We start from the raw sequence: 17,656 nt of genomic DNA, 5'->3' as shown, positions 1-17,656 counted from the left end.
TATAAAAAATTGTACTTTTTAAGAACAAACTAAAATAGAAATTAAATTAAGACACTTCAATTGGGACAAAGAATAGTACTACTTTATATTGATCTCTTGAATTTTTTTTTCAGGTTACAAACTTTACACATGTATCTACGGTCATTTGGCATGGTTTATAGGAATAACGTTTAACATAATATATTAGTAATGATGACATTAGTTATTTATGGTGTGATTTGGATATTGAAATTAACATTATTTTTTATGCATTGTTTAATTTGATATATTAAAATTAACATAAATTATATATAAAAATATGCTTCACAAATATAGTGAAGAAAACATAATTTTTTTTTTTTTTTGAGGAATGATTAAAATCTTTAATCAGGCTAATGCATGCAATAATGTCAAATAGAATATATAAATAATGGTTGCATTATTTTTTTCTGCCAGTAAATTAAATAACCTGATACTAATAAAAAGGCAAAACCAAAAAAGAAAGATAAATTGTAGGCAGTGGGATTGTCCTTTGTGTCTGTTGTCACAATAATAACTAGTACAAATCCCTCTGCACCATTTGAAGAGTCTGTGCCCTCCTACTTTACCACTACCAATATCTCAGTGCCACTCTGAGAGACACCATTTCTGTTTTTGCATGTAAAAGTGAAAGCAAGCTACAATGCACACAGAGAACATTAATAGGGAAATATGGCAGCTTAGTTGGTTTTGAGAATTTCTTGAAGCTCTTCTTAAGTTTTCTCAAAGAATACAAGGTTTGTTTTCAACTCTTTATTTCTAATGCAAAAAACCCTTTTGGGTCTGGCAAATTTTTGTGTTGTTCTTTTGAAAAGATTGAATCTTTACAAGTTTTTCTGTTTTACAATGTGGTTTGCTTGGTTAATCTTTATCTTTTTCAATCTGTTTAATTTCTTCAGATATTTTTTTTCTTCTTCTTCAGCAGTGTGATTTAGGAGGTTGAGATGTATGGGATGAACTGAGGTGTGTTTTTGTTCATTATGGGCTAGAGAAATTGCCTTACTTGTACAGTTGAACAGAGCTAAGTATTAATCTTTAGTTGAAACTAAGAAAAAAAGAAGCAGTCCTGTTTGGGGGTTACTGGGAAGGTTAGGGGTTTGCTAGCAATGTGTGGACATAGTAGATGCATATTGTTATTTCTGTTTCTTGAAAAGGGCGAAAACTCCACCCCACTGTGAAAAAGGACTTCCATATATGTAAAGTTGTTAACAGGTACTCAATGGATGAAGAACTATACTATTGTGTGGTGTTCAAGTTTTGTGCTAGCTAGTCTTGTTAAATGATGATGTCATTGGTATTTGATACTCATATCCCAATTCACTTCTGTATGATGTTTTATGATGAATACGAGTTTGTCAGGTATTCTGCTTATACTATAGCTTGTGAGTGGTTCTATTGGCAACTGTCATTATTTGCTACCCATATATCTGAAAATGTTGTGGATTTCTTGCTGATTCTGCATCTTTCAATCTGTATCATTTCTCTGATATTTGTTGCAGTTGTTAATCCACTCATTATGTAGAAGTAGCTCTGTTTGCATCCCTGATTATGTACTTATCTAAAATTTTGTCACACGTAATTTTGTGTTTTCCTCTAGTTTGAATTATCCCAACTATTTTTTAGTTAACAGAATTGAATTATGTCAGGGTTGTGAAGATGAAAAAGGAAATTTGGTTTCCAAGCAGTGACATGCTATATGAAGTACTACCAAAATTGTCTACTAAGGATTTGCTGAAATTGAAGTGTGTATCAAAGGGATGGCAATGTCTTATGTCTGACCGCAGTTTCATCCAAGGACAGTTGAAAAAGATGGAACCTCTCACGGGTTTCTTCTATCAGGGTAGGTACCAGTGGTGTGATGAAGATTATGACTGGATCAGCTTCATACCTATAGAAAGAGTTACCACAGAAGTCCATATTGATGTTCTTGATTTCCTCCCAGAACGTATTGTCATCCAGGATTCAAGTTATGGACTAATCTGTTGTCGAAGTAGCTTTCCTTGTGATGTTCCTGTAATCTACATCTGTAACCCGCTGAATAAGGAGTGGAAAGAACTTCAGTGGCCAAATCCTTCCAGAGAAAGCTGCATAACCTTGGTTTTTGATCCATTCAAGAACCCGATTGATGCATTCACAAGTTTTAAGGTTGTGATAGTTAGCCAAAATGAAACCAGCACAGAAGGAGATGGATGTTTTTCTTTTAACATTTATTCATCAGAAACAGGAGAATGGAGAATATCCGGAGAGATTTGTCTTTGCAATCACAACATGCAGAAAAAGGGATGCATCTGTGTAACAGGGATTCTGTATTGGCTTACTGATGGAGACGAAATCCTTATGTTTGATCCAGAAAATGAGATATCTTGGTTGATAATGGTACCACTCCCCACCAACCAGTTCAATTTAACACCCGAGATGTGCATGGGAGAAGCTGAAGGGAAGCTACATTATGTGTTAATATCTGAGCACGGACTTCAATTGTGGGTGCTGAAGGATCATTTTACTTCTCAATGGGATCTTACTTTTACGATCTCTTTGGAATTGCTGGAAAAAGAAAACGACAAGTATCTGTTCAAGATAGCTGAAAAGTTAGTAAGAGACTACAATTCAGGATATCCTTGGATCGGGACTCTAGCTTTCAAGGACAACATCTTGCTTATGAGGGTTGCAGCTGATATCTACTTGTATCAGTTTGAGACAAAGAAGATGCGACACCTCTGCAGCCTTTCTGCTCTTGCACCAAAGCCTTTCTTTTGTGCTACTGTGGTTCCATATACAATGAGCTTAGTTCCACTTGCTTAGGCATAAAAAAATCACTCTTTTCTCCTTTGGTTTAGCAATGTATGTTGGCCATGACCGATATTATGCTTGGGATATCCATCAGTTTTTGTTCCATCCTTCGGGCGAGCATGTATAGAAAGGCTTTAATTACACTAGTTTTTAATTATATGGAAGTGCATATGATGCGGAGACAGAGATATTAAACAGGAAAGTCACAATTACTTTATCTTAGATTGTATTCTATATTATATTATGATCTGATATCAAAGCTTTAATAGATACTATGAATAGTTCTCTTTTACTTGCTCAATTGATGTGCTTTTCAATACTTAAAAGAGTTTATTTTGATTCAAAACTTTAGTTGTTAGTATTATTATATATGAGGAATATTGTAGCTACATATATTTCTTGTTTTCTTTACAAAATATCCATATGCTTCCTTCAAAACTCAAAAAGTTCAAAGCTTTACATGAAATACTAACTGGTATTCATAATGAGACATCTTTTTCTAAATTTACAACAAAGAAAAACTACAGAGCATCAGTCATATGGGACAAGAACCAAGAGGAGGAGGAGGGTAAATATTTGAATGTACTGCGTCTATGTGTGGCGACATCAAGATTGGATAACGCCAAAGCCATTCACGCGAAACTGCTGAAAAACCCAGGCGGCAGGTCTTCGCTATATTTACACAACCATCTTCTAAATGCTTATGTGAAATGTGGTGACACTGCGAAAGGACTCAAACTGTTTGATGAAATGACTGACAGAAATGTGGTGTCTTGGACTGCCCTCATTGCTGGATTTGTGCAAAAGGGTTTCCCTGTTGAAGCTTTCTCTCTGTTTACTCGTATGCACCGGAGTGGAACGAAGCCTAATGAGTTCACTTTCGTGAGTGCCCTTCACGCTTGCTCGTTTGAGGATAGATTAAGCTTGACTAATGCATACCAAGTATATGGACTAATTACAAGACTTGGATTCGAGTCTAATGTTTATTTAGTGAATGCTTTTTTGACGACTTTGATAAGGCACGGTAGATTAGATGAAGCATTAATGGTTTTTGAGTGGTGTTCCAATAAAGATATTGTTACTTGGAATGCAATGCTAAGTGGTTGCATGCAATTTTGTTGCTCAGAGGTACCAAGGCTTTGGTACAGGATGATCCACGAAGGAGTTGTACCAGATAACTTCAGTTTTGCTAGTGTTCTTACTGGGTTAGCAGAGCTTTTTGTTCTTGATTTGGGTGTGCAAGTACATTCCCAGCTTGTTAAGTCTGGTCATGGAAGTGAGATGTGTGTAGGGAACTCTTTGGTGGATATGTATTTGAAAAATCGAAGTTTGGGTGAGGGTTTCAAAGCATTCGAAGAGATCTGTTTTAAAGACGTTTGTTCCTGGACGCAAATGGCAGCAGGGTGTTTGAATTGTGACGAGCCAATTGAAGCTCTCAGGGTCATTGGAGAAATGAGGAGGGCAGGAGTAATGCCTAATAAGTTTACCCTAGCAACAGCTTTTAGTGCATGTGCCAGTACAGCTTCTTTCAAAGAAGGGGAGAAAGTTCATGGCATGAGGATCAAACTCGGGGATGACATTGATGTCTGTGTAGATAATGCATTGCTCGACATGTACGCCAAATGTGGTAGCATGGATGGGGCATTCATGGTTTTTCAGTCAATGGATGAACACACTACTGTTTCATGGACCACTATGATTATGGGCTATGCGCAAAACGGATATCCCAAAAAAGCTCTTGAAATTTTCCATCAGATGAGGGAAGAAGGGGCAGAGCCTAACTACATTACCTTCATATGTGTACTTTATGCTTGCAGCCAAGGAGGACTTATCGACGAGGGATGGAAGTATTTCACATCAATGAGTGATGACTATGGTATTCTCCCTGGAGAAGATCACTATGCTTGTATGGTGAATCTCCTTGGACGTGTTGGACGCGTTAGAGAAGCTGAGGAACTAATCTTGAGCATGCCCTTTCAACCAGGTTTGCTGGTCTGGCAAACGTTGCTTGGAGCATCCCAACTTCATGGGGATATGGAAACTGCAAAACGAGCAGCAGAACGAGCATTACAAGTTGACAAAGTTGATCCTTCAATCTATGTGTTATTGTCCAATACATTTGCTGGTTTGCAAAACTGGGATGGAGTTGGAACTGTGAGGGAATTGATGCAAAGCAGGGATGTCAAGAAAGTCCCTGGCTCCAGTTGGTTTTAAATGTCAAGAAAGAATCCTATGGTTCTAGCTTGAATGATGAACCAGTAATACGTCAAGTAACTCCCAATATATAACAGTAAACGCAAGACATTAGGTGGATCGACTCATCAAGTTTTTCCATTGTAATAAGATCCACACAAGGAAAAGCACTTATCATTCGTTGGTTATAATCTTTGTCTAGCAAGAACAGTATAGGCTGTATTTGGCCTTTTTGTTTTTGGATTTGTACTATTGGTGTTGTTTTAAATTATTATAACTTATTATAACAGGTGACATTTTAGTTTTAGTAATTTCAAATCTCATATTCTAAAGAAACTTATTTATAGATATTATTTTGAACGTATGATAGTGAAAAATTATGTAGGCATAAAACTTAAAAACTCATTTCAGAATACCTTTTCCATATCTTTTTGCAAAAGTTTCACTCAATTTAACCTTTTTTTCTCTTTGGGGTTTATTGAATTGAAAGGACCATATAGACTAAAGTATTATTTTTTTTGTTTGAAGGGTCCACTCTTTTTATTATATTATAGCAGAAAAAGGAGTTCACGTGAATTCTTGCCACGTGGCTTAAAACACAATGCTTACTTACTTATCCAACTTGCTAACCTCTTGGGTTCCTTTCGTGCAATTATTATTTATGATTAATTTGTTTATACTCTAAACTTTATATCATAGTAAAATAACTGAAAGGGGTTTTTCCAAAGCAATATAATCCACGAGAATTCATAATAAGTTATTTGAAATTGAGGAATATTTACTATTAGGGTTGCTTATTTTGAACCTCAAATCATATTAAACAAAATTTAAACTTGAATTGACCCAACATGGCAACCTCTTGAACTTCCCTTAATTCAGCCACTAATTGGGCTGACACAATTTATAGGAAATGTATAGATATATGAATTTATTATTAGTGCAATCTAATTTGTCTAGCAAGTTATTATTTGTTTTTTGATGTTATGATTTCAAGGTTGATGTGATCACGTGAAATAGCATGATAATATAAAAAAAAGTTTTATACCATAAAGATAAATTAATCAAGCAAAATTATCTATTTAACTCGTTGTCGCTTTACGTTTTATTTGTATAAAATCTAATATTAGGTAACTCAAAGAAAAAAATTGCATTTCGCTTTTCTTCCTCTTCTGCATGCAAACATATTAGTACTAAAATTTCAACATATGTTTCAATTATATATGATTAAGTGTAATATACATAAAAATTACATAGATTTAACAAAATAATAATAATTTAATGAAACTAAATTACATAGGTGTGAATAAAGCAAACACAAGTTAAATGAGGATACCAAAAATGTTGAGAGGTTAGGCACATGAAGATTGTTAACTAATTAACCTGGGAGTCGGAGGTTGTAGCCTGTCTTATCACCGACCCCACCATCCATCCACACCCATTCAAAAAGCGAGTACTCAAACTATCCCATCAGCTATTTGTACTCGCAGTTGAAATACCACGCGCCCCTCTTCCTTCTTTCCTCCATTTCTCCAATTTCCCTAACTTCTCTCTCTCACATCGAATTTCTCTTTCTCTCTCTAAATTTCAGTTTCCTTACATTTTCTTCTTTCTTTCTCTCTCTCTATATCTATATAGATAAGAAAAGAATGTCGTCGGCCGGAGCAGTTGGTGGCGGAGGCGCTTCCGGAAATCAACCACAGAATTATTATTGCTACCAATGTGAACAGACAGTTACCATTACGCCATCACCAAATTCAGAGCTCTCATGCCCAAATTGCAACGGTACGTTTTTAGAAGAATCGGAAACCGCACCACCTTCCAACCCTAATCCTAATACTCATCCCTTCTTCTCCTCCGCCACTACCGATGACCTACCTTTCGGAGGTGGATTTCCGATTGTTTTCTCTTCAAACGCTGCTTCACCTGCCGGTGGTGCTGTCGGTTTTGATGATCTTTCTGCTTTATTTGGAGGTATGGCTGGTGGTTCCGCTGCTTTACCAGGTCGATCCCCCAATCAATTTGACCCTTTCGCTTTCCTAAACAACTATTTTAGTAGTATGAGGGGTGGGAATATTCAGTTAATCTTCGAGAATCATCCTGATGGAGGCGGTGGTGGAGCTGGTGGTGATTTTAGGATTCCGGGGAATCTAGGTGACTATTTTCTAGGGCCTGGGCTTGAGCAATTGATTCAACAGCTTGCGGAAAATGATCCAAATCGTCATGGTACACCTCCGGCTGCAAAGTCGGCTGTTGCTGGGCTTCCAGATATTAAGATCACTGAGGAGTTGTTGGATTCTGATTCATCTCAATGTGCAGTTTGTAAAGATACTTTTGAACTCGGCATGGAGGCGAAGCAGATACCTTGCAAACATATATACCACAAGGATTGTATAATGCCATGGCTGGAGATGCACAATTCTTGCCCAGTGTGTCGATATGAGCTGCCTACTGATGATCCTGATTATGAGAATAGGAAGACATCACAGCAGCAGACTGCCAATACTAGTAATACGCATACCAACACTAGTAACAATAATACCAACAACAACAGTACTGGTGTGATGTTTGGGGGTTTAGAAGGTGGGGGAGATCAGGACAATTCTCAGACACCTAGTACAGGGGAGAGGAGGCTTAGGATACCATTGCAATGGCTTTTCAGGGGACTTGGATCACCTGCTGAGACGAGCAACAGTGGAGGGGCAAGCAATGATGCTAACAATCACAACAACAACAATACGAGCAACAATGCTCCTAGTGGGGAGTCTAATCCAGGTTCTGGAGGGCAGCCGAGGCAGGAGGATCTCGATTAAAGTATGGAGTAGAGTTCTGAGGTTTTCTCCAAATCTTGCATGTTCATAGTTGTTACATTAAGTTTCTTGTATGCTAGTATTCGAGAATTACAAGTGCCCCATCCTTGTAATATATGGGAATTTCGGAAAATAATGTTTTTGATTGTTGATCATTTGCTTTAAATTAGCCTCTAAGTACTTTTCTCTTGATAGTGTATAAAAAATGGTTGAAATCATCCACATTAAATATGACACAAGCTCTATAGCAAGAATATCTATGTAGAAGGGTGTTAGATGTAACTAAAGATGTGGTTGAACAAGATTTTTCACTAGTCAATCCACTTCCTTCAACATCAGCTTGGCTTAGCTTTAGCACCTTATCGTTTTGTATCCTTGAGTGGTGAACTATCAATTATGATACCGGATCCATTCTTTTGAAAACTGAAGGAAACAGGTACAAGAAGTTGTTGACAAGGAGGGTATGGATTCATATAGTTAATTTTGTTTAATTCTTACCAACTGAACATTTACTTAATGTTCAGCTGGTATAGAGTAGTATCTATCTTAGTTGCTATGTCCTTAAAGCATTCTTAACCGATCTATAGTGAAATCGGCAACTGTTCTTCACCGCTATTACCGTTACGTTTTAAAACAAGTATAATCATTAAACATCTATATTCACATTCCGTTTCCGTCTCTTATGCTAAGTTGCTCGGACTCGGGTGCGGGTATCCAATGCAGATGCGAATCTGAGGGTCGGATTTGGCAAAATCTAAACTTTACAATTCGGAGGTACAGATCTGGGTATGGATACGGGTATTAGGATTCGGGCAAAAAATCAAAAATATATAAATAGAGCTACAAAGATATTCTAAATTCTGAAAGATCTTCTAGGGCGTCTTCTCCAAGACCCCCAACTTCTTTCAAGCTCTCTGGTTCTTCCCCTCAAAAATTAAAAAGTGATTCAAGGCCTTCCACCAACTATCCTTACAGATCATTGCTACTGTCTACCAAAAGTAAGAACACAACCGCTTGAATTCTTAGTTTCTCTATATTTGGCTTGAAACATGAAGCAACAAATATTGATCAAGAGGGAAGGCTAAAAAGGAGATTTTGAGAAATCAAAATCTCAATTTTTCCCCCAAATTTGTCCATGGTCTCTGGTCAAAGTATCCAATGGTGGGTTGACCGAATCCCACATGTATCCCGCATCCGTCTCATGTCGACACGGGTGCGGTAGCAAAACATGAAGAGTCCGTGCAACTTAGCTCTGCTGTCCTTGCTGAAGGAAGTAGACATATGTTCTACTGAATAAAATGTGTATTTAAAGTCAAAGTGTGCTATTCAACACTTCACTTGGCTGACATTTTTCTTCCCGCATATTTATGACTCAGTCCCTTTACGTTGTGATCAGTATTATTTTTAGACATGTTGTTTTTCAAGAGGTAGGGTGTGTGTGTCGCCTTGCTCCCATCTCTTTCATATTGCCACTAGAAAAAAGTCTTATCATATTAATGATATTTTTGTTCTGTGCTCTGTAATGTTCATTCATTAGAATAGTGTAGTTGCATTTTCATTTACTCTAGTTCAGGGATTATCCTATAATGTGTCTTAAGATCAATTTCAGTTGTTTCAGATCAAGTTATTCTTACCTTCACATTATAACTTTGGACTTGCTTTTTTTGAAATATCGTCCTAAGCATGTTTGTTTTTCTTCTTTCTCTTATAAACAGCCTTCTCATGTCATGGTGACTTTTCTTAACCTCCCCAAGAGCTCCCCACTTTGCTCCCTTGAATGTCATAGTGATTTAATTCTTCAGCAAAAACAGGATTAAAGAGATGAGAGGCCCCTTCTCAAAAGACAGGAGTGCGGAGAGGGGAGGTTGGGGAAATGCAATTGTGTAAATTTCCATTTCTGCACCCCTTCTGTGGTTACTGTTTTCATTTAGTTATTTTTGCGTGCTCATCTTTGTGATTCAGCAATGTAGAAGTGTTGTATTTCCCAGCTGAGGTGACAGTCATTTATTTGCTAGTCTCTTGTCATGTTTCAAATTGGTGGTAAAGAGGCTATTTAGCAGTCATGTATTGTTGTGCAGTATCATGTCTCTCTCAGTAATGGCTATTTTCATCTTTCGTCTTCTGGCAGGAGAGCCGTGGTATCTCAAATGTGTACCAGGTTGTAAAAGAACATAATACAGGGAGAAGTAGATAGTGTGCCAGTTATAAAGATTGTTGATAGAAAATGTTCATAGTTCTTTTGAAAAAAAAAGGTTCAGTCCAGTTTCACATTATTGTATATTTTTTAAAGTTAAAGTTTGCTGTTCTCTCCTTTACAATTTTATCTGTGGGCTTTGAAGGTAATTATGGTAGCACTAAATCAATTAGATATTGGAGCTCATCATCTTAATATCTTACAAAAGCAAACTAATGTTACTTGGAAACTTGAAAAGGAATAGCTGTAAATTCCCTTATATCCTATTCTTATGCTTACCATGACAACATATTCATTCAGATTCTTGATTTGACGATGAGTTGATATAGTACATGGAATATTGAATCCACCTAATGGACTGCTAAAGATAATAAGTAGTAATAGAATAAAAAAAGTAATGTCAACGTTAAGAAAGTCGGAATCAAATGGTTGTTGCTAATATCCGTTGTGTTGCCAAACAAACGACAGTAGTGGATGCATAAAGTACAAGAGGATGATAGCATACTACTCCCTATGTCCCTAATTATTTATCCACTTTTTCTTTTATAATTGTTCCTAATTACTTATTCATTTTGACAAATCAAGAAATGACAATATTTTTTCACCTATTATACTCTAAATTAATTATTTCGAAAAATGTAAAATTTCTTGAAAATCTTAAATTTTTAATTCATCTCCTTCCTAATTAATAGGAGTAAAATGATAAACTCACTATGTCAATCATTGTTTTCTTAAAAGGTGTGTCAATTCAAAAGTGGACAAATAAATAGGAACAGAGGGAGTATTTACTAACCTATGCAAAATAAAGACAAACTTTGTCCATGTTATAATGGTTGTCCCGTTATTTTCTTAAGTTGATGTCTTGTCTAGTGTTATATGTATAATAACTATGTAAAAGCCAAACCAGCAATGTATTTTTAGTCTTTGATCTGTTTCCACTCAACTTTGGAGTAAAGACCAAATTGTCGTAGAGCAAGTTTTAAATTATTGTCATCCAATTCTCAAATTCCTCCTAACCACGAAAGATTTCAGACAAACTACTCAAAGACTTGCTATTAAATATTACAATGGTCATATTAGTGAGAGAGTCATACTACAAAAAGAACATCCCAGGCAACTGGAGCCATAAACTTTACCTCCGATTAAAAGATAAGAAAGAAAGCAGTAATCTATATCTATCTAATGCTTTCAAAAATTGAAATACTCATTACAGCCGCAGAGATGGAGAAGACATCCTGTTTATTACTACCACCTGTTCTTGGGTGGTTTCACTTTATAAATTCTGACTATCCAATTAGAAGTCGTGAACGCCTCTTCCAAGTATTCAAGTTTGATGTCCTTGTTTCCTATTTCAACTCCCCTGGCTCTATCATATCTGGACCATAAAGAGACATTGCGAAAGGCATCAGTATTATATTCCAGTAATAATGTCTCTAATATTCATCAAATAAACCATAAGCCCACAATCCTTTCAAAACAGTATTAAAATTAAATGTGTGTTGTTTCTGGAAACCAATTTGATCTCCAAAAGCAGCAAAGGGATGTTCTCAGTACAAAATCAACATGTCATTCTGAAAATTGTATTTCAACACATACAAAATTGTCTCAAGTGTTTTCAAGCTTCAATGATATCTTTTTTTGTAAAACTAATTTTCAAAAACCAAATCCCAATGTGCATAGTTCTTTTTCCGATAACCCGGATCTAACAAAACAAAACCCTACAAAAGAAATAATAATCTCGTGGAAACAGCAAAATTTGCAACTTCATGTTAACCATTGTCAGAAAGTCAGGAATCACATTTTGATAACCTCATTTATTCTATGATTATCTTTTGCCAACCTCCACCCAACCGCTTGTTCCCAAAAGCACAAAAAAGGAGGCTTAATAATTCTAATTGGGAATTTGTATGATCTCAATAAGGGTCTAAAAGATCCACCACAAAACCAGAAAGCACAGTGATGCCTTCAATATCATGAGGAATAGTGAGGTTAGTAACTTACCCAGGAGGCTGGCCATATTCTGTTGTCAGCTCACCAAAGCGATAATAAGATAGCTTGTACCTAATCATGAAACATCAGTTGTATAAAATCAATCTCTGTGTACGAGAAGAAAGAAAGAGATTTAATAGTATATGAACTATGACCAACAGAATTTAGACAAAAAATAAACTTCAGGAACCAAAACATTTTAGAAAGTAACAATAAAATGTAATAGGCTGCCCTGAAGTCACCAAAATACTGTTGGACAAGGATGAATCAATATACACAATGAGTCATGAGTAAAGGGGAACTCACATCAGACAGTTCAACATCTTAGGTGCAGCACCTTTGTCAACACGATACTCGCCATTAACAAGGTAATCTGGTTCTTTGATGACAGGAAAAACTCCGCCACCTATTCTCACCATCCACAAGAATCTAGCACGAAATGGATGATTACAATTAAATTAGAATGAAGTCACAAGATAAGATCATCATTAAAAAAAGAACACGAGGGGATGAAACCCTATACAAAAAATATTTATCAACATACTAGTATATGTGAATATTTGATAAGACATCTTTATATGCTTACACGGAAAAACTAATAACAAAAAAAGGTGAAAAGAATTTCACTGTAAGCCTGACATTACACATTGATTAAGGAAAATAAGATACAGCACATGAGGTGAAATATTAGCAACCATGCTTCTTAAAATAACAAACTCCTTACTTGTTTATGTCATCAGATGAATACCCAGTTACACCTCCAAACACAACCAATACATAATCCACATCCAGTGATCTCATTATCTCATATGCTTCATCCTCATAAGATGACATCGCTCTTCCTACTGTAGCTATATGCGTGTTGTTCCAGGTATTATTATCTACAATCACAGTCCTGTTTCCCATGGCAGTGATCTGATAACCATAATCCCACCAAGACATCACCTTAGCATCCTGAGGGGTGTTTTGCCTCAGCCAAAAATATGCTTCACGGTAGTCATCGAAGATAACCCTATTCCCATGGGCACCCCTTGCAGCTAGGACAATGGAGGGAGATGAGTATGCCTCTGACGTCACCCATGTGCAATGGATTGCATATCTAGTCAGCAAATAGAAAGCACCAACAAGCAATGCAATTGCTCCATTTTTTTGGTAGGGCAAAGACTGATCAAGCGCACCCTGTTTTAGTCACAATTATTTACAAAAGCAAGTTAGTTATAGGCCACAACTACTACTAGTTCCAAAATCAATTATGGTTGCTAATTTCTTGTTCACATCACCTCATTTGAAAGAAAATGCAGGAGTTGATAAGTTATATCATGTACTTAAAACAGTTAATTGCACGCAAAAAGATCAAATGTCATTATACTTATACTTTTGCCCAAGTACTTTATTTTTGTAACTCGAACAAAAACACACTTGAGCAAAAATATAATTCTACTTTTTTTATCATTTTACATGACCTTTTTGGTGTACACAATTCAATGTAACTTTATTTCAGAAATAAAGATATTCATGCCGTCAATACTATAGTAAAGAGACAATTCAATGTAGCATATACAAATTTTGAACTCAGCCCCATCCCATCATCCATAATTAGTGCACTGACAACTTAACGGAAAAAAATGCAGAAAGAAAAGGAGAATCTCACAGCAAGAACAACCAAATCAGCTCGGACGATTTGGTGGTTAAAGGTAACACATCTTGCTTCATGAGTAAATATAAAATGAAAAAGGGTTTGATAATTGTATCATATTACCTTTTGGGCAATTATTAACTTTGCAAAAGAATTGGGATTCAGTAATACTTGGAGTAAAATTTTGTTGCACTTATTTGCACTACATTATTGGATCAGACATTAGCCAACCCGAAAAGGGATTTGCATAGAAGCAGACAACAGCACAACTAGAGTAGGTGGAAATCAAAATAATTGGCTACTGTTTGCTAAATTCATGAACATTAACTCCTAATAGTCAGTAGGTATCAATTTAGTTGCTTGCACATATTAAGACCTCTTGGAACATACACACATTACACAAGGAAGTTAAATTACCAAACACCGTATGTAGACCATTTAAGAGAAAATTGAGTTAAGAGATGGTACAAAAAGGGGAAAAAGAATGTGTTCAATGTTTCAGTGAAGGCAGCATATTTCAAACTTGAAGGAAGTTGAAGAAACAAGAACATCAAATTTTACCCTTTCCTATAGGGATCTTTCAGACCTGTCCAGCCAGACAAACCATCAAAATAAATTATGTTTATTAAATGACTCCTAAACTATTTAACACCAAAGATTTGGTTCCTGCTAATATGTCTTTTAAGCTACTTGAATTAGTAGCAGTAAGAAGTTTGCATCGACTGGCTTCTTGGTAAGAAGATATAGGTTCATCGTGTAATTTGAAGTATTAGGGAAAAACAATAACTAATCATATTCAGTGATGCTACCTTTGAGGAAGCCTTTGTGCTAGTTGTTCCTTTACCAGAGCCAGCTTGAGTAGGTTTTGTTTTTGTCCTCACCAACAGACTTAAATTCTTGATAGTTGCCGAGACAGCAATAGCACTGATGAGGCATACCGCAGGTGTAGCAACAAGAATCAATCGAACCATGACCCCAGCAAAGTACATGCTGGTGAGACCATACATCACGATAAATATAGTAGCATCCGACAGTCGTTTGAAGCAGAAATACAGACCCGCAGGGAAAAGGATTAGCAATATATGAAAATCAAACATGAAAGATGACCATGCAGTTGGTTGATGCTCTGAAACAGAAGCAATAATGGGAATGTGGTCTTTCGCGTAAGTTGGATCCAGAAGTGAGTAAAACCGACCAGTCCATGGAGAGATATAACCAGAAGCAGTGCCAACTCCAAGAGCAATGACACCCACACTTATAGCACAAGTCAATGTTATCCTTAAGAAAGCTTGAAACAACTTCTGATCATTCAGTAGATGTTTCACCCAATCCAAGAAATAAAACACCTGCAACAAGATCAAAACTTAGTATTGAGAACAAGCTGTACAGCTTCTAAAAGCATCAGCAAAATCCTAACACCAATTGTAAGTCATGAGCAAAGAATAAAAGAACAGGCTGAAGGAGTAAAAGTGTCATGAGAAACAAATATCCATCCTCCAGATTAGATTTTCATGGGGAAAATATCAAATGTAGAGATGAAAAAATCTACAAGCCAAGGAAAAGAAATCCTCTGGGGGGAAGGAATTAAGTAAAATGATATGAATTCCCATCAACGACCCCCAAAAATACTTAGAAATTGGGATTGGGAAATTTCTGCGATTCTCCTGAAACTATGGAGTACACAAGAAACTTGAATGACATGTTCATAGTTATATAAATGATTTAAAAGACATTCATTTTTATTCATCTATTTCCACTGAAATAACACACGAGACAAAAAGAATACCTGCATCAAGAAAAATACTCCCATTGCTGCCATATGTTCTCCCGACTGTACATGCTGAAAACCCACAAAACGAATTTGCATTGCTAGCAACATTCCTAAAATGTACATGCAGTTGTAAGCCACATATAGCCTCATTGAATATCTTCCGACAACCAAGAGTACCAGCACATACAGTGGAATAAGATTAATGATAAATACATAACCACCCCAAGCTGAAACCATGTAGAAGTACCCTAAAGCTGAGGCCAGAGACCAAGCAAGTGAACCTGTTTTCACTGCCTTAACGAATAAATAGAAAGTAAGCAACAGTGCAAATATCGCAACCCCCTCATTGTCATATGATCCTGCCACCGACCTTGAGATGTAACCAGGACAGATAGCAATCAATGCTGCAGCCACAAGACCAGCACCCGTATCCCATAACTCCTTCCCAAAGAAGTAAGCAACAAGAGTTGTGTTGGAAGCAAAGAATGGTGCTGTGAGCACACATACCTCACGGATATGGACAGCAAACCTAAAAAAATGTCATACTTTTAGCTCTCAGAGAACGATTCTGTATTTTCGAGTAAAGCAATAGATATCTCTCAGGTTACAAATCCTACTAGTATACTTAAAGGTAAGTAATTTTTACTTATGACTAAACTTGCTCTCTATGTCTCTTTTCCAAACAAACAAAAAATTTATTTCTCAGTCACTCATATGTTTCCTAAATTTCTCTACATAGTTTTCTGGTACATACATATTACAGTGCTTCCTCTTCACATTTTTCTTTTAAAAATTACACCTTCAAGTCCTCACCTTATGCAGTAATTTAGTTTGAAAACAAAAGGGCAGAAAAACAAATGCGATACCTGAGGAATCTAAGTATCCAGTAGATAAAGGCAGCAGTGACCATAAGTCCAGGATAAAGCGTACCACCAATGATCCTTCCAAGTGGATACCAACTCTCGGAGTCGAACCAGTTCCAAAACTCATAAAAACCTTTCTGAGTCAAATACAACGTCGTCCTGTAATTGAAATACGGATCGAATTCATGGATCATGCTCTCATATCTCAGCACACTGAAGAGTCGAGTGATAAATGCGAGAATGTAAACGAGTCCGAGGATCGAAATTCGAAGCAGAAGCTCCTGTTGCTTCGTCTTCAACTTAAGAGATTTGAGTGAGAACATTGACTGCGATGAGGAAAGCAGATCCGTTGCTTTCTCCATTTCTGCGAGATTAGATCTACTACTAATTCAGCTCAATTGATGAACAGAGTGCGAATTTTCGATTCGAATTTGCCGAGTTTTGGATTTTTCTTACATTTATGAATTGTTTAGAGTGACGGATCAAAACGCAAACCCTACTGAAACGCCAGTGATGGTACTCTATGAATCATGGAAGGATCCTCAGAGCAAGTATCGAGTCTGACGAATCGACAAAACGTGGAAAAAATGACATAAAAGGGAGGACTTTTACAAGGTATTTAGTCAATGGGCTCTTCCCTTTTAGGCCCAATTTTGAAGCATCACGAGACCCAATCCAGATAAAATTCATCGGGAATTTTCTCATTTACTAATTATTATGAACTTAGAGTAGTGGTGTGCTCTATTCGGATTAAATCGAATAATTAAATTAAATCAAATCAAATTTTTATTTGGTTTTTCGAATTGGTTTTGGATTAATAATTACTTTGTTTGAATTTTTGGTTTGATTTCGGATTTAAAAAAATAAAAACCGAAAAAAAACGAACTATACATATTATATATAAATGTTTAGGTTTAGAATTAAGTTTGAGTTAACCACTTTTGTCCTTTTTTGGTTATTGCCTTTCATTATGATTACGTTTATATTTTATATTTGAACATCTATCTATAATAGGTATACTTTATAAGTATTGTGTTTTAAGTTTTACTTATGATTTATATTAGAAAGTATATTTAAGAGATTCAACATTATTACTTTGGTTATGTTATTAATTATTGGCATAACCGAATAACCAAACTGAAAAAAGCCGAACCAAATAGAGGAAAACAAACCAAACCAAATTTATTTTGGATCGGATTGGGTTAACTTTTACAAAACCAAAAACCGAAAAATCCAAACCGAATAGTGCAAAATCAAACCAAAAAACCGAATGCACACCCCTACTTAGGAGAGACAACTGATAGAGTCGGAGTGGATAGTAGGAACATGTTAGAATCGGGTTAAATAAGATTGAATAAATATTTAATAGTCGATATTAACATGAATGGAAAATAA

The 17,656-nt window shown here is 36.2% G+C and overlaps 4 protein-coding genes across 5 annotated transcripts; 3 read left to right on the top strand and 1 right to left on the bottom strand.

Moving 5' to 3' along the window:
• The first annotated feature begins 1,668 nt into the window (after positions 1-1,668).
• On the top strand, positions 1,669-2,833 carry LOC125860261 (uncharacterized). The gene has a single exon (XM_049540191.1). The coding sequence runs from the start codon at positions 1,675-1,677 to the stop codon at positions 2,818-2,820; it is 1,146 nt and encodes a 381-aa protein (XP_049396148.1). The 5' UTR covers positions 1,669-1,674; the 3' UTR covers positions 2,821-2,833.
• Positions 2,834-3,168: 335 nt separating this feature from the next.
• On the top strand, positions 3,169-5,246 carry LOC125859617 (pentatricopeptide repeat-containing protein At4g33170-like). Its single transcript, XM_049539400.1, has one exon. It carries the CDS (start codon positions 3,232-3,234, stop codon positions 5,020-5,022), a length of 1,791 nt encoding a protein of 596 aa, XP_049395357.1. The 5' UTR covers positions 3,169-3,231; the 3' UTR covers positions 5,023-5,246.
• A 1,324-nt stretch (positions 5,247-6,570) lies between these two features.
• On the top strand, positions 6,571-10,205 carry LOC125859780 (E3 ubiquitin-protein ligase RING1-like). Of its 2 annotated transcripts, none has more exons than XM_049539593.1 (2): positions 6,571-7,812; positions 9,937-10,205. In XM_049539593.1, the coding sequence occupies exon 1, from the start codon at positions 6,648-6,650 to the stop codon at positions 7,809-7,811; it is 1,164 nt and encodes a 387-aa protein (XP_049395550.1). In that variant the 5' UTR covers positions 6,571-6,647; the 3' UTR covers position 7,812; positions 9,937-10,205. The 2 variants fall into 2 exon arrangements, with proteins under 2 accessions (XP_049395550.1, XP_049395549.1); XM_049539592.1 differs by having other exon boundaries at positions 6,571-7,832.
• An 841-nt stretch (positions 10,206-11,046) lies between these two features.
• Positions 11,047-16,835, bottom strand: LOC125857922 (dolichyl-diphosphooligosaccharide--protein glycosyltransferase subunit STT3B). Its single transcript, XM_049537577.1, has 7 exons — positions 16,265-16,835; positions 15,414-15,927; positions 14,437-14,973; positions 12,716-13,170; positions 12,298-12,420; positions 12,004-12,063; positions 11,047-11,377 (listed from the first exon to the last, which is right to left on the bottom strand). The coding sequence occupies exons 1-7, from the start codon at positions 16,621-16,623 to the stop codon at positions 11,248-11,250; spliced, it is 2,178 nt and encodes a 725-aa protein (XP_049393534.1). The 5' UTR covers positions 16,624-16,835; the 3' UTR covers positions 11,047-11,247.
• Positions 16,836-17,656: the final 821 nt, after the last annotated feature.

This window comes from Solanum stenotomum, chromosome 3 (genome assembly GCF_019186545.1).
Source record: "Solanum stenotomum isolate F172 chromosome 3, ASM1918654v1, whole genome shotgun sequence".
NCBI lineage: Eukaryota > Viridiplantae > Streptophyta > Magnoliopsida > Solanales > Solanaceae > Solanum > Solanum stenotomum.
This window is presented reverse-complemented; position numbering and strand designations above follow the sequence as displayed.